Source organism: Oryctolagus cuniculus, chromosome 4, assembly GCF_051225735.1.
Source record: "Oryctolagus cuniculus isolate XC-2025 breed Fujian yellow rabbit chromosome 4, ASM5122573v1, whole genome shotgun sequence".
NCBI classification, from domain to species: Eukaryota; Metazoa; Chordata; class Mammalia; order Lagomorpha; family Leporidae; genus Oryctolagus; species Oryctolagus cuniculus.
In genome coordinates this window covers 151,096,643-151,112,433 of record NC_142870.1, presented here as the reverse complement: position 1 = coordinate 151,112,433, position 15,791 = coordinate 151,096,643, and the positions used below count along the sequence as shown (strand labels likewise).

The 15,791-nt window shown below is 44.7% G+C and overlaps 1 protein-coding gene and 1 long non-coding RNA gene across 4 annotated transcripts in view; one reads left to right on the top strand and one right to left on the bottom strand.

The window, feature by feature from the left end:
* HACL1 (2-hydroxyacyl-CoA lyase 1) overlaps positions 1–13,793 on the top strand; it is a 52,220-nt gene extending 38,427 nt beyond the window's left edge. For both annotated transcript variants that reach the window (XR_016233314.1, XM_002716184.6), the window contains 3 exons: positions 8,334–8,441; positions 10,029–10,215; positions 12,972–13,793. Coding sequence is in view for 1 of the 2 variants with exons in the window: in XM_002716184.6 (XP_002716230.6) it covers positions 8,334–8,441; positions 10,029–10,215; positions 12,972–13,004 (328 nt within the window). In the remaining variant the exon portion in view is untranslated. The remainder of the gene's footprint in view (positions 1–8,333; positions 8,442–10,028; positions 10,216–12,971) is intronic.
* Positions 1,282–6,592, bottom strand: LOC149127176 (uncharacterized). 2 transcript variants are annotated; one of them, XR_016233315.1, is made up of 2 exons: positions 4,074–6,592; positions 1,282–2,720 (listed from the first exon to the last, which is right to left on the bottom strand). It is a non-coding gene; the product is annotated as an uncharacterized LOC149127176 (long non-coding RNA). The 2 variants fall into 2 exon arrangements; XR_016233316.1 differs by having other exon boundaries at positions 4,179–6,592.
* Positions 13,794–15,791: the final 1,998 nt, after the last annotated feature.

The window sequence follows — 15,791 nt, the reverse complement described above, 5'->3', positions numbered from 1 at the left end:
GCTCGCTTCCCTGACACACTTGGCACACATTCAGCACTCGCAGGACAACCTGTGCATACGCTGCAGAGATGAGTGTAAATGAAGCCAGTCTCCTCCCCAGGACAGTGCTCATGGCCTCCTCACTGCATGCCAGAAACCTGTAGAACTGAGAAGCCGCTTTGAGGTCACTGTAGGGGAGCCGGGGGGGGGGGGGGGTTGTTTTCTGTAGGGAGATCTGGGCCAGGCTGGATTTAATTAAGGCTCTACCACAGGTGACTTTGCTAAAATCTCTTCACCGAGCTTCAGTGGCCTCTCCTCTAAAGTGGGAGTAGGAACAGTTCTCACCAGAGGACGGTTGTGAGGAACAGGTGAGATGACCCGGGAGACTTCAAGTGACACTCAAGTCAATGTGAGCCATTCAGATTAGTGTGCGGATGAGGGGAGGATGGGCATTGTTTTCCCTGTCTATATTAAACTGTGAAAAATCCATCCTGTTCTTAGCCAGGACTGTTTATGAGGGCTTCTGTAAATGTTTTGGGGTTTCCAGAGCTTTGTTTCTTTAAAGATTTATTTATTTGAAAGGCAGAGTTAGAGGCAGAGAGGGAGAGGGAGATAGATAGAGGCATCTTCCATCTGCTGATTCACTCCCCAAATGGCTGCAGCAGCTGGAGCTGAGTTGATCTGAAGCCAGGAGCCAGGAGCTTCTACCAGGTCTCCCACACAGGTGCAGGAGCCCAAGGACTTGGGCCATCTTCCACTGCCCTCCCAGGCCATAGCAGAGAGCTGGATTGGAAATAGAGCAGTCAGGACAAGAACCGGCGCCCATATGGGATGCCGGAACTGCAGCCGGTGGCTTTATCCACTACACCACAGCACCGACCCCCAGAGCTTTGTTAAATCAAACTTTCAAGATCAAAGGAAACCATGTGCCTGTTAGAGTCTATCAGTGGCCAAGTAACAACAACATGAGGAAGTCAGCTTTCTCTAGAGGAATGATCCCTCTCAAGTGTGGAGAGGAATCATGAGCACAATCCTTTTATTTAACATTGCACAGTTTGGTTTTGTCTTAACCCTCTTCCCTCAGACATGACATCTGTAGGAAATAAAGCCCACACTGTTTCAGGTATCAGTCATCAGCTCTGTTTGTCGTTGTCGTTCCATCGGGGACATTGTCGTTTTTCTCTACTGATACTCCATGCAATGTGTTCCTAGTGGTTTGAGTGCAGACTGTGTGTGCTCATCACTTGTGTATCTGTTAGGGTCTAAAAAAAGCCCACCACCTGAGGAACGACTCCAAGAGACTTTTTCTCTCATGCAACCAGCAAAGGGTTAAATTTATTGATCCAACATGTTGGGGCCCTCTGACAAGGACAGAGGAGCAGTGAGGAACTACAGCATAGGGTTTATAAAGGCAAAAACCGCAAAATCGGGAGGAGGGAGAGAATACACGGTTGCTAAGCGGTTGCTAAAATCTTACAATCAGCAATTATGATTTTAAGACATAGACAAATCACATCTTCATTAGCAGCCCAGGTAACCCAGGTGCAACCTTTCTACTTTTAAGCTTGAGCAATCATGCTAGGGGGTTTTTGTGCGTTGCCAAGGGTGATGTAGTGCACTGCTATTGTCCGACTATTTGAGATCATAGTTTCAGACCAGAGTCTCACGGGGGGGGGGGGGGGGGTGCTTTCCCAGAATGCAGTCTCAAGTGCTCCAAAATGGAGTCCCTACTGTCAAGGTGCTACTTTACTCTGTCTTATTTTCACAGCTGTACCAGGAAGGTTTAAACCTGTAAGCTTAAGCTTAACTTTTGACACCCATACATATACAATTTTAACTCTTCATTCCCCACTCCTTGTTGTGAGGATCTCTAATCTTAGAGATTATTTGTTTTTGTCTCTTTTAATGTGACATATTGTTGTCTTACAACCATGAGTTTAACATTTTTAACTTGTTCCCACATGAAGGTGATGAGTCTATTTAACACACAAGGTCCTATGGTTACAATTAGGAGTAGAACAATTAAGGGTCCTGTTAGGGCTGACAGTAGAGTAGTAAGCCATGGGGACCGGCAGAACCATGACTCAAACCATCCCTGTTGAGTTTTCCTTTCCCGTTGCCATTTTTCCAGTCGTTTTTTGAGTTTGGCCATGGAGTTTCTAACCAGTCAGCATAAAAACAACATTTTTTTTCTTTAGGGCCACGCATAACCCACCCCCATGAAAATGAGATTTAACCCCCGCCTGTTCTGTAATACTGAAATGCAGATACTGGGCTGCATCTGGGAGATTGTGGAAGATTTGTCAGGCAGAAGGGGCGGGCATCTCCACCTGGCAGGTTATCAGGTAGAAGGGGGCAGGGCAGGATGCAAAGGCCAGGCTGCCCGTGAAACATTGTCAGGATGACTGAGATGTAGATGCATATGCTGGACACATTAGGCCTTTATGTCACACACACATAAGCTCATAACTGACTTTCTGCCTAATATTTTCCCCTCAAGAGGTAATACCCAAAATTCTTCTTTGGGATTATGGATGGAGTTCCGTTTTCTGTAACTTCTTCGAAGCTGGCATGTGGGCGTCGAGGGGGATTTGGGTATTTCCTCTTGCTACCTGTCTTATGGTGTGCAACAGTGGCCTTGGAAAGACTGTGTTGCTCGGTCCAGAGGGCTGCTCAGGTCGTCCAGTGGAATGGGCTGGAAGTCTTGCCTGATGACCATTTGGAGTTTAACAGCTTTTAGTCTGTTAGAGACAAAACGAACAAGGGCATTAAAAACACACGGTGCAAAGAGAAGCATCAAGATCGCAGAAGTTAGTGGGCCAAGGAGAGGAAATAGCCAGGATTTCCATGACCAGATGTCAGGCCAGAAATCCCAGCCCTGCTTGGCCTGGTCCTGGAGCTGTTTGGCTTTTTCCAGGAAAAGTACAAATCTGGGTTTGTGCCTGTCTAGTCTGATTGACCCAGAGACAATTTTTTTTTTTTTTTTTTTTTTTTTTTTTTTATATTTAGTAGCCAGTTTTGCTAGGAAGTTAAGCCAATGTACAAGACTAGAGTCTCAGGCTGGGAAAAGGACAGACTAATGAATTATTTACATTTAACCATTTATATTATGGATTATTGTGCACCCCCCCCTCAAGAGATAGCCCCTTTAAGTCCTCAGTGAGGACCTGTCCAAATCGGTGTAGGGCTATCTGAGTCAGCTGTTACTGAAAGCCCTGTTTTTAGGAACTGGCAGGGAGGGCTTTCTAAGCTTAATGTTATTGGATAGACTTTTAAGGCCTGGCTGGGTGTGTGAGGCCCAGACCTATCCATGGGGTGCTGGAAGAGAATTGAAAGAGATGCAAATCTCCTTTAAGGGAGGCACCCTGTTGACTTGCATTACATGGATGGACTAGGAGGAGAGCTGAATAGGAGGCTGATGGAAATAGGCAACTTGCATTTTACTGACCCTAGGCCATCCCCTCAATAGCAGTGGCTGGAGCTGGAAGCTGGGCAGAGGCTGGGCAGAGCCAAAGGCTTTTTAGCTCGGGGCCACAGGGTCAGCGGTTCTGAACCAGGAGTCCTTCGACACCCAGGGCAGTTCTGTGTCCAGTGGCCGTGCTCTTGGCAGGGCTGACAGAAGGCATTTGCTGTCACGACAGCTGCTTGCCCAATGCCCTGTCTCCTTATATCAGCAACAGGTGCCATTTGGGGTGCACTGGCCTTGCTGGGTCTCCTTGATGGCAATCACCATGTAAAGCAGCCATTGATTGGTCTGTTGCCTATCCTCTGCTGCTAGCTTGCTCCTCGTTTTCCTGGTCTCTAATAAAGTAGACCAAGGAGGCAGCCTCTATGATGTCAGTCAAGGGGGTGCTCAACCCATTCCTGATTTTTGGAGATTTTTTTTAAATATCAGGGTGAGCTAGAAAAACTATGGTCATGGGCAAATTCTGACACTTTGTATTTTCCTGTGAGTTAAGACCGTGCCCATGAGGAGAACTATGACCCTTTAGGTAAGATCAACTGTGGTGACCTGCTTGCCTACTTTGAGGTCGTCAGTGTAACTTTTTACACCGAAAAATTGATCTAGTTGTCATATTATTTTATAGTTTAACCTTTTTTGTTGTTGTTGTTGTTGTTTGGGGCCCTATACTGTGGCCAGGCATTATTACAGAAAAGGTCAGTCATCCCTTACATAAGGTCTGGGGATCAAACCGTACATCACAGTGGAGAGTCCTGCAGAACAGTAGTAACTTCCCTTCTGGAAGAGAAAAGAGGAGAAGTGAGGCAGCGAGTTGGGTCTCTAGCCTGACTTTTTGGGCTTTTAGATTTAACTGGCAGTTTAACCAGTGTTTACTGTGTAGCCTGACTTAGAGGAGAAATTGTGGCAGAGGTCTCTGCCATTCTTTGGCTTCTGGGTATTTACCGTGTAGCCTGTGGACACTAGAGTTTTCTTGGGTTTTTGGAACCCAGTTTTCTAGCATCTGCCACATAACCATAACTTAACAGAGACAGTAGAGTACACAATGGATTAACATGAATTTTATGTCTCTTGTTGTCGAATAACAGAAGATCAGACTTTAACTTTAGGTTAGTGTAATTTTGGCATTAGCACTCAACTCTGTAAACAATATTTTAAAATTGTAAACATTTTAAAACTTTTTATGATTTGTTTACACCTTTTGAAACTTTATACCCGTAGTTTCTTTTACATAGCCTTGAATTGTCATGTATGGACAACCTATGAGAATACATGTTAACAAACTCAAACAGTTTTTTTTTTTATCAAATTTGAGATGTTAAAAGTATATATAATATATTTTCCCAAGTTTTACTTAGCACTGATGCCTAGATGTCTTAAGACACTGAGTTATTAATGAATACCACACCATTATCTGAAATAGAAGTTAAAATTACATTTTTATGTTTTTAAGTAACATGAGGATAACACCTCCTGGACAGCAAACACTAGTGTATGTTTACAACTTTGAAAAGATCTTCCTCATTAAGAGAAACAAGTTTAAAGCATATCAAAGACATGTAAAACTGAGCAAGCAAGCCACTGAGCAAACCGAAGGGTGTTTGCATTACCTCAATTTTCTGAACCAATCTGCATTGGCTTACTTTAGTTAACAACATAAAGGCTTGTATACACAGAATTTACTCTTATTTTTATAAGACCACTTTAGCTGGAAAGCAAAAACATAAATACAGTATAGGTTAACATTTTAATATATTTTATATAATTTGAATTGACCCAAGCAGCTGTTACTTTAACAAATTTAGAGTCTCATTCTTTGAGAGTTCCAGGGATCCGGCTGGAAGCCCAAAGTTGGAAGACTCGGTTTAGAATTTAAGCTGTCAGAGAGTCAAACCATTTAGCCAAAATTAGTACATTTCTGATCAGTTGGGTAATCACTCAGACATTAAAAACAGATAAACAATGTAAACAACTTTACATTGTAGTTTTCCCAATTAAGACTCTAATGGCAATAGAAAAACACGAAACCTTCAAGACAGGTGAATGCTCTCAGATGAATAACCCATTGTTTAGGTTTTTATTAGCTGCAAAGAGAAAAACCCATCAGGTTGGTAAGGGTTAATGGCTTAAGGTTCTGGCTCCCTTAGGTAAGACCAGCAGTAGTATTGAATTGGAAATTCCTCCAGGAGAGGAGAGAAAAAGCAACCCTGGGGTGGGGGCTCTGCCTAGAGATATTTGGCTATGCCTGCCTGGGTGCGGCAGGCCACATGAACTAGAATACAGTGCAGAGAAAGGCTGTGGTCCCCCATTTACAGGGAAGACTGCACACACCGTGGCCTGGCAGGACTAACCGTGGGGTTGGGTAAGTGTGCCATTTTACTAAGAGTGTTGGGAACCTCCTATAATTTAACCAAAGCCATATCAATTAGGACTACTGAAGACACTCAGTCAATTACAACAGATAGTTAACTTTAGCTTTTTTCCAGATTTAGTCCTTAGGCAATCAAAGCTTAGCAACAGTAATACTTCACAAAAAACTTTAAGACGCACCAGAGCTACCATAAGCTGCAAAGACTTTCTACCAGGTTGGAAAGGGTTAACAGGTAACAGGTAACAGCTTTTCCCGGGGTGGAGAGACCTGTGGAATTTCCCTCTCCCTTTCTCCTGGCCAGTGGTACAGGAATGGAGATGAGGAGAGCAAAAGAGTGGAGGAGGGAGCCCCTGGGAGAAGGAGGAAGGCAGAAAGCAATGAAGCTCCTCATGTCTGGGGGCTGAGTGGGGTTTGAAATCTCCTATCGCTCAAGGTTACCCACTACCTAGTTGTCTGAGTTTACCTGAAGGGCCAATATTAGCCTCGACCGAAGCTAAGCCCTGCTCGCGTAGCAGTAGGCAGCGTGACCAGGCGTCCCTCCGAGAGAGAGACCTGATCCTCGGGTCGCAGTCCGGCCGCCGGGAAGCCAAAGCGAGCTCAGGGGGTCTCCAGGCTCTCAGCCAACTGCCCTTCCTAATTTCCCTCCCGTTCCTTACAATCCCTCTGGAGTTTCGGCCGTAGCTAAGCCGTGGCCGGGGGGACTCCACGTTCTTGGAGAGCTGTGGGGTGCCGGACACTCAACGGTCACTTCCACAGATCCGGTCCCGCTTGAGGGAAGGAATACTGACCTCCGATGTCTTCTTAAAATCCCCGTCTGGGTGCCCATGACAGCCAGGCTGGAGAACGGCCTCTTTCACTCGGCTAATGAGTGGTAAATGGAATGAGCCCTCCGGGGGCCAATCCACTCTGAGAGCGGGTCATTTAGAGACACAGAAAGACTTTACCTTTTTGACTGACAAAGAAAGGTTATGTGCCTAGTGGCTTACCTCTGACCAATGATTCAAAGTTAGAGACAAAGGTGTAGACACAGTCTGGCCCATGTTAGCAGACAACACAATGTACACAAACAGACAAACAGCGTAGAGAAGCAGCATACAACGACCACACAAATGTCTACCAAACGGGTGCCATCACGGCATCCCAAAAATGCTTAACAAATACAAAAGACTAACGAGCTCGATCAAATACCAAAGTTTCGGCAGTACAAACAAAATGTGAGTCTCTGCAGTCTATTTCCCTACTGCAGGCAACCCACCAAACAGGAAACACTGAGCGTCCCCAGTTCTCCCTTTCTCCCGGGGCGTCCCCTGGGATGTGGTCTGTGGCTCTGGAGCACGTCTGCCCGCCACAGTCGGGTGGAGCTCTCGCTCGAGCCCGACAACCACACTGCCGATTACAAACAAATAACAAACCTCACCAAACAACAAATCAAAGTGTACACGTTCAATCAAAACAATAGGTGCCTTACTCACCCCGAGAGATATCCGTTGGAGGCGTCCACAGGCAGCAGTCAGATCTCGGTGGGACCTCCAAATGTTAGGGTCTAAAAAAAGCCCACCACCCGAGGAACAACTCCAAGAGACTTTTTCTCTCATGCAACCAGCAAAGGGTTAAATTTATTGATCCAACATGTTGGGGCCCTCTGACAAGGACAGAGGAGCAGTGAGGAACTACAGCATAGGGTTTATAAAGGCAAAAACCGCAAAATCGGGAGGAGGGAGAGAATACACGGTTGCTAAGTGGTTGCTAAAATCTTACAATCAGCAATTATGATTTTAAGACATAGACAAATCACATCTTCATTAGCAGCCCAGGTAACCCAGGTGCAACCTTTCTACTTTTAAGCTTGAGCAATCATGCTAGGGGGTTTTTGTGCGTTGCCAAGGGTGATGTAGTGCACTGCTATTGTCCGACTATTTGAGATCATAGTTTCAGACCAGAGTCTCACGGGGGGGGGGGGGGGGTGCTTTCCCAGAATGCAGTCTCAAGTGCTCCAAAATGGAGTCCCTACTGTCAAGGTGCTACTTTACTCTGTCTTATTTTCACAGCTGTACCAGGAAGGTTTAAACCTGTAAGCTTAAGCTTAACTTTTGACACCCATACATATACAATTTTAACTCTTCATATCTGCCCCAGCATCTGTGAGCTCAGCAAGGAGAAAGGGGCTTTCAAAACAGTGCAGCCAGGAACCACCCCGAAGTGGTGCCCCAGAGAGATTAAGTGTGGAAGGTGCTTTTCCCGTGACGACTGGATCTGTGAAAACCAGGATTGAGAAAAGCTCGGTGACTTGCCAGAGGTCCAAAGCTAAACAGTGGTAGAACCAGGTCTACCAACCCCTCATCTTGTGTTCTGTCTACTGCTCCATTTCTGTTCGTCGATACTCTTTATTAGAACAATAAATGCTTAAGTTGTCTTCTCCCTCTAACATTATAAAAAACTCATAGAAAATTTTAAGTTAAAATCTCAGCCCCAAGAAATTGCTTTAGAATGAAAAATGATTTCCTTTATATTTTGCTCTTTTAGGTACAACTTGCCAATTGTTATCTTGGTGGTGAATAATAATGGAATTTACCAAGGTTTTGATGCAGATACTTGGAAAGAAATGTTAGAATTTCAAGATGCTACTGTACGGTAAGAAATCCAGAACTGTGTATAGTCACTTTCTCTCATCTATTTTAACCTTGCTTTATAAAAGTGGCTGTTTTACTCTGGCCTCAGAATCAGCCCTTAAGGCATTTGGATCTGGCTAAAAAGCCCATGAGAGTTTCTCAGGCATGGAATGCCTAGACATTGTGGCAAAAAAATGACCTAAATCAAAGATCTCTGTGTGATCCCGGTGGAAAGAAGAGGCCATCAAAGAAGAAGGTACCTTTCTCTGAAGGGAAGAGAGAACTTCCACTTTGATTATGGCCTTGTCTAAATAATGTCAGAGTTTGTGGACTCAAGAGGCTTCCATAGTCTTGGCAGCGCATGACAGAGCCTCAGGTGATTACTAACGTCATAAATCAACAACAGGAATCACTGTGCACCTGCTCCCCATGTAGGATGTTTGTCCTTAATGTCCAAATGAGAATTAACAGTACAACTAGTCTTCAAACAATACTCGATATTTCGTATGTCTGTGTGGGTACAAACTGTTGAAATCTTAGAGTTGATCTTCTGTATATAGATAATTAAAAATGAATCTTAATGAAGAATGGAATGAGAGAGGGAGTAGGAGATGGGATGGTTTGCAGGTGGGAGGGTGGTTATGGGGATAAGAACCACTATAATCCAAAAGTTGTACTTTCGAAATTTATATTTATTAAATAAAGTTTTCTATAAAAAAAAGTGGCTGTTTTGGCGTGTGCTTACATGGCATGCGCATTGTTTGCTTTGATTGGCAGCCCTCCTAAAAGTCAGAAACCCTATCTTCATGGTTCTTCTTTGCACGACAATCTAAGTAGTTTATGATCAGGGAGCCCCTGAGGAGTTGGATAAATGAGTATAGTGTCTTTAGCCTTGTTAATGAAAGGGCTTATTGTGAAATGCTTCCATTCCTGCTGTTCCTACTACGCTGTGTAGGAAAATGGATGCTTCTACAATGTGTGATCCACTGATGTGTGATCCACAGATCTTCCCTCTTTTTGCCACTAACCAAATCCTGGCTGGCTGATGGCACAGCCAGTCTGACAGTGACAGTGTGGTAGCTGGCCATGGGGTACAGGACAGGATGTGAGGGAGCCTGGAGGTGGAGGAGGGGGTGGGTTGTATTTGTTTATGCCTCACTTCATTTGTTGTTTTGTTATTGTTTGGTATCATTTTACTGTAACCATCCCATTTTCTTTTGGGTTCATGGTAGTAGAATATTGTAGCTTGTGCCATATAGGATGTTACTAATTAAATTTAAATCAGTTCAAATTAAATGAAATTTAAAATTGAGTTCCTTAGTTCTAGTCACGTTTCAGGTGCTCACAGCAATAGGTGGCTAGTGGCTGCTTTATCAGATGGCACAATTATAAAGCATTCCCACCATCACTGAACGTCTGTTGGACATTGCTGCATAAACAAAAAACAGAGGGAAAATTCACTGTACTGGCTTCTCAGCCTTGAGTGCTGGACCTAAAAGTTTATGTTTTGGCTTAGCGTAAGTTTCCTCATGAGTAACTTCAGGCAATGACTGCTTTCTGAATCCTTTCCTAGTTCAATGTCACTGACTTCATGGCTTGCTTTTTCTAGGGCCCCTCCAATGTGTCTCCTGCCAAACTCCCATTACGAGCAGGTCATGACTGCATTTGGAGGCAAAGGGTATTTTGTACAAACACCAGAAGAACTCCAGAAATCCCTGAAGCAGGCCCTGGCAGACACAACTAAACCCTGCCTTATCAACATCCTGATCGAGCCGCAGAGCACGCGGAAGGCCCAGGTACAGGCGGTCGCTGAGCAGAAAGCGGGAAAGGCGCCTCACTCCCACCCCCTCAGAAAATGAGCTGCCACACGGAAACTCGGTTAAACACAGAGTGTCTCTAAACCACTTCTGGTTTGGTAATTTTTTATTTAATCAGTATTTGCTGATATACTGTTTGGTATGCTGCATTAGGTGCTAAGAATAGCAGTAGTTGAGGAAATCCAAGCTGAGTTGTCACTTCCATGAACGTACAGGCTGACGAGGGAGAGGGACCGTGCATAAACTCACGACCAAGTGCACACGATGGGGCGAGGTGATTGCTCATAAAGAAAGGAACCCAGTTCTAAGCAAACGAATGACAAAGGAATCTGATTTGTACTGGGGTTAGAGGGAAAGCTTCTCTCAGAGGAAATAAACTCTGAAACCGAGACCCCAAGGATGAGTAGGGGTAACTCAGCAAAGAGAAGGGATGTGCAAAGGGTCTGTGGCAGTCGGGGGCAGGGCTAGTCTGAGGAGCCGAGGGAGGCCAGAGTGACCAGGAGACGGGGAGAAGGCACAGTCGGGGATGAGCTGGTAATAGAATGATTTGTGCAGTTATGTTCAAAGGTAGTCACCTTGGAGTGGGCATAGTGGCACAGCAAGTTAAGCCACTGCTTGGGTGCCCACATTCTGTATCAGAGCGCCTGGTGCACGTCCAGGCTACTCCAGTTCTGGTCCAGCTTCCTGCTGGTGCATCTCTTGGGTGACAGTAGACAGTGTCTCAAATACGTGGAGCCCTACCATCCACATGGGAGTCCTGGATTGAGTTCCAAGCTCCTGTCTTTAGCCTAGCTCAGCCTCAGCTGTTGTGGGCATCTGGGGAGTCAGCCAGTACATGAAGGATCTCACTTCTCTGCTTAAAAAAAAAAAAAAATCTAGAATTTAAATTAAAAGTATGTATTTTCATTGTATTTGAAAGGCAGGGAGAGAGAGAGAATATATCTTTCATCCACTGGTTCACTGCCCAAATGCCTGCAACAGCCAGGATTGGGCTAAGCCAAAGCCAGGAATTCCATCTGGGTGTATCATATGGGTAGCAAAGACCCTAGCCTTCAGTCATGACCTACTGCTGTCCAGGGTTCGCATTATCAGAAGTTGGACTGGAAGTGGAGTAGCCAGGACAGGCACCGAGGCACCCTGGTAGGAGGTGCAGGCTTCCCAAAAGCAGCAACTTAACCATGGCACCAAACACCCACCCCTGTGACAAAAACTTGATTGCTAAAGCAAACCTAGTGTAGATTACAGCCGTCAGGTGAGTACAAGAGGCATCGTGTGATCCTCTCCCATCCCAGGGTAAGTTATTTCCTATACTGAATCTTGTACTCCAGCCCTGAGAATGACCCACCTGTCCTCCCTATCACATCTCACATGTCGCCCCTCCCGCACTAACCTGCTCTTACCCACATCTCCTGTGTCACACCTGGCACATCAGCCCCTCCTGTGCTGACCTGCTCTTACCCACTGCCCCCGTGCTCACAGCTTCATACCGGCTGGTTTTCCCACAGGTCGTTTTACCACATGCTTTGTCTCGGTTACACATGTATCCACCGTGAGGGTCTTTTTAAACAAGGCAGGAGATGACTGGGTTGAACACTTACTTTGGCATTCAGTAAAATGTAAATCAACTAATTTGGAAACCAGATTATATCAGATTCTACTTAAAATCTTTGTAAAAAAGATACTGGAGACTTTGGCATTGACCCCTAATGGAGGGTCCGAGATGGTCCAGAAGCAGCCTGGTGACGAGGGAGATGAGTGCAGACACCCAGCCAGGACGGGGACAGGCAGGCGGCACAGGCTGGGGTTCCCTGGAGCAGGCGGACAGCTTTAAGGGAGGGTTGGCCACTTGAGAATGTACTCCGCGCCCTCAGGGGCTCAGCGGTTTCCAGCCAGACGTACAATAGACACAGGTTTTAAAACCTCATGCCATCTTATTAATTCCTAACTGGAATGAATGCTTCCCAGCAACTGGGATGTTAGTTTTGTGACCAAGGAAGCCCTCCTGCTGGGATCAGGATGGAAACCAAAGCCACTGTGAGCAGCTGGATGAGCGCACACAGTGCTGAGGGCTGTGTCCGTGTCCATGGAGCCCTCGTGAGGTTCCCCTCTGCCGGCAAGGCCATCCTCTAATGACCTGCTTCCCGCGAGCCGTTCTGCAGCCTTCCTGTCACTTGTTTGGGCATTGCTGGAAAAAGACTGTTCTTGCCTTCCTCCTGTACAATTCCAGAAGTATCCTTTTATTTCTTACATTTATCACCTCAACATTACTTGTCTTCGTTCCAGTGGAATCCTGCACATGACAGTGTCCACGCTGTTGAATTTTCACTAACTGTCCATCTACCACGTGTCACTGGTTGGTGGTGTGGGCCGGCTGCCTCCTGCTGTGGGGACACCGCACCTGTGCACCCGGGCTTCCTGCCGCCTTCGCAGACTGCGAGCACGGCCCTCTGGGCCTCCCGTATCTGCTCTCTCCTTCCCGCCTCTTCTACACTCTAGTCGTTCTGTGCCTGATTCCTGTTAGTGGAGGAGGACTCAGCACTGCGTTTTGCAGAATGAGGCAGCAAGGTTCTCTAGTGGATTCTTTAGCTGCTTTTGGGGAAAAGCACTGAACCAAAGACAAACTTGACTTTACCCCCAGGGTGGGAGACTTTCCATTTCAGAACAAGAGTGAGGGTACAGTTTGAGACGGTTGTTTTGTTTTGTTTTACTGAATGTTTGTTGTCTTCTTTTTCTAGGATTTTCACTGGCTGACCCGCTCTAATATGTAAATAAAGATGCTGATGGGTGGGCTTGAGGAGTTTTTTTCCTGCAAGATGGAATTTTATTTTTTGCAGCAAAATTGTAATAATTTAGAATTGTGCAAAGAAAAATTTAAAAAATTTCTAAATGACATTTATTATAAAGGAGTTTATCAAAAATGGAAATACTAGTATTCTACCACAGAAATAATCATTTAGATGATGAAAGACAAAAGGTTCTATAAATAGTATAATTGCCTAAATGTTGTTATACACTAGTATTTCTTTAAATGTACTCTCAAAGTTACATGTCTTTTAAAAACATCTTCTGGGGCCTGGTGCTGTGGCGCAGTGGGTAAAGCCCCCTGCAGTGCTGGCATCCCATATTGACACCAATTCAAGACCCAGCTGCTCCACTTCTGATCCAACTCTGTGTTATGGCCTGAGAAAGCAGTAGAAGATGGCCCAAGTGCTTGGGGCCCTGCACTCACATGGGAGACCCAGAAGAAGCTCCTGGCTGCTGATCGGTGTAGCTCCGGCTGGTGCAGCCATTTCTATATGGGGCGGCTCCTCCTCTTCCAATCCAGCTCTCTGCTATGGCCTGGGAAAGCAGTGGAAGATGACCCAAGTGCTTGGGCCCCTGCATCCGCATGGGAGACTCAGAAGAATCTCCTGGCTTCAGCTCATCTTATCTCTGGTGTTGCAGCCATTTGGGGAGTGAACCAGTGGGTGAAAGACCTGTCTCTGCCTCTCAAATAAATAAAATTCTTAAAAAAAAAAAAAAAAAAAAAAAAAAAAACTTCTACAGAATAAAACTAAGAATTATCTTAGAGTCATTTTCATTAAGTTGGGGTACACATTTCATATTCCCATTTCATATTTTATCTTGACCACCCTGTACCTTCCTCTCTCCCCAGTAGTTAGTAGGTCTTTTCATTTACACTTAGTTGGGTTGTTTGTTTTTTTTCTTGGAAAGAACTTACTAAAAGAAGTTGCAGTACTCTCAAACTAATAAATTGCAGGGCCTTAGAGTATGCATTCCACATTGAGACCAGCAGCGTTAGCCTTCATATATAAAGAACCCTTATAAATGAGGAAAGTGGGGAAAGAGCATGAATGTATAATTCAAAAACATACAGATGGTCAGTAAAGCTTATTGTAAATATGAATGTGAAAGTTATGCTGAAAGTCATGTTTCTCCACTTGGCAAAGCACTTGGAAAATTATTCTCAGGGCTAGTGCTGTGGCACAATGGGTTAAGCCACTGTCTGCAGCACCGGCATCCCATATGGGCACTGGTTTGAGTTCCATCTGCTCCACTTCAGTCCAACTCCCTGCTCATGTACCCAGGAAAGTAGAGGAAGATGACCCCTGAACCCACATAGGAGACCTGGAGGAACCTCCTGGCTCCTGGCTTCAGCCTGGCCAGCCTTGGCCATTGTGGCCATTTGGGGAGTGAACCAGCAGATGGAAGCTTGCTAATTCTTACAAATAGATCTTTAAAACAAAATTCTTCGTGCAGATGAAGGTGAAATGAAAGATTCCTATGCCACTTGCTGAAATTGGTGCATTTCAGGAGAGTAATTCTAGCAGTGCTTGTTCTTGGAATCTTAAAAATATTCATACTCTATAATTTCTGGACCAGGAAACCTATTTGAGGAGTTTAGCCTAAAGGAATAATAAAATATTTCATCAAATATTTATATGAAAGGCCATTCTACCTAGTTTTATTTAGGAATAACCTGAGTGTTTAATAATAGGACATCAGTTACAGGAATTATGGTCATTATAAAAATCACCTTAATTTGTATCTCAGTTTTTATTAATGGAGAAATAAACACAATCCATTATATGAAAAGGGCAAACCACAGAATGGAAGGGGGGCAAATGAGGAAATGGAATGCACAGGTAAACACAGGAAGAGAGATGGGCACAAACAGACCAAAAGCTTATTACATATTCATGATGGGATCATAGGTGATTTTTATTTTTTCCTTTTACAAAAGTATAAATTATATGATTACCAAATATTTTTAAAATATTGAAGTATCAGCCATGTTCAGGGCCATTCACGTTTACAAGGGTAAAACAGGATGAAGTTGGAATGCTGACATCACGATTTGTTCTTTAGTACACATTTCCCACAGATGTATGTTTTGCAGTTGTATGTGAATTGACACATAGGATTTTATATCAGAATTCATCTGTGTGCACTCTTACCAGACTTGCCTACATTGGCTAGTTTGGGGCACAAATAACCACACTCAAGTGATGGACTCCAGGGAGCTAAGGTTTGCTCCTGACGGGCCCTGTAAGCAGGCCTGCTCTGCATGTACTTTGAAGTTGCCTGGCCAGCATAGGCCGAAGTGGAGATGAAAACAAGCATTCAGATGTAGCTTCTATGATCTCCCCAGCGTCCTCCTGCCCAGAGAGGCCTGCTTCTGGCAGTCAAGTGTGACACCAGAGTTTGACACAGGGTGATGTGGGGTATTACTAAATATTTTTGACTTACACTACGTAAATCTGTGTGTAAATACTTGATATAACCTGAGAAAAAGCCCCTGTGCTAACTGCATTAGCTCAAAGGGGAAGAGGTGCTGCAGGTCACTAGGCTGTCAGCAGAGGGCAGTGTGAATCCTTAAAGACCAGAACAGTCTAGGAGCATTTTAATTGACAAAACCCATGGACGGCTTATTTGTGGAAATGATTTTGAAATTAGTCTCTTCGGAGGAGTTTTTCCTTGGAGGATAAGATTTTGAGTAAGCCCCTCTAAAGTGAATGCAGCCCCTAGTTTTAATAACTTCTAAGTGATCCTGA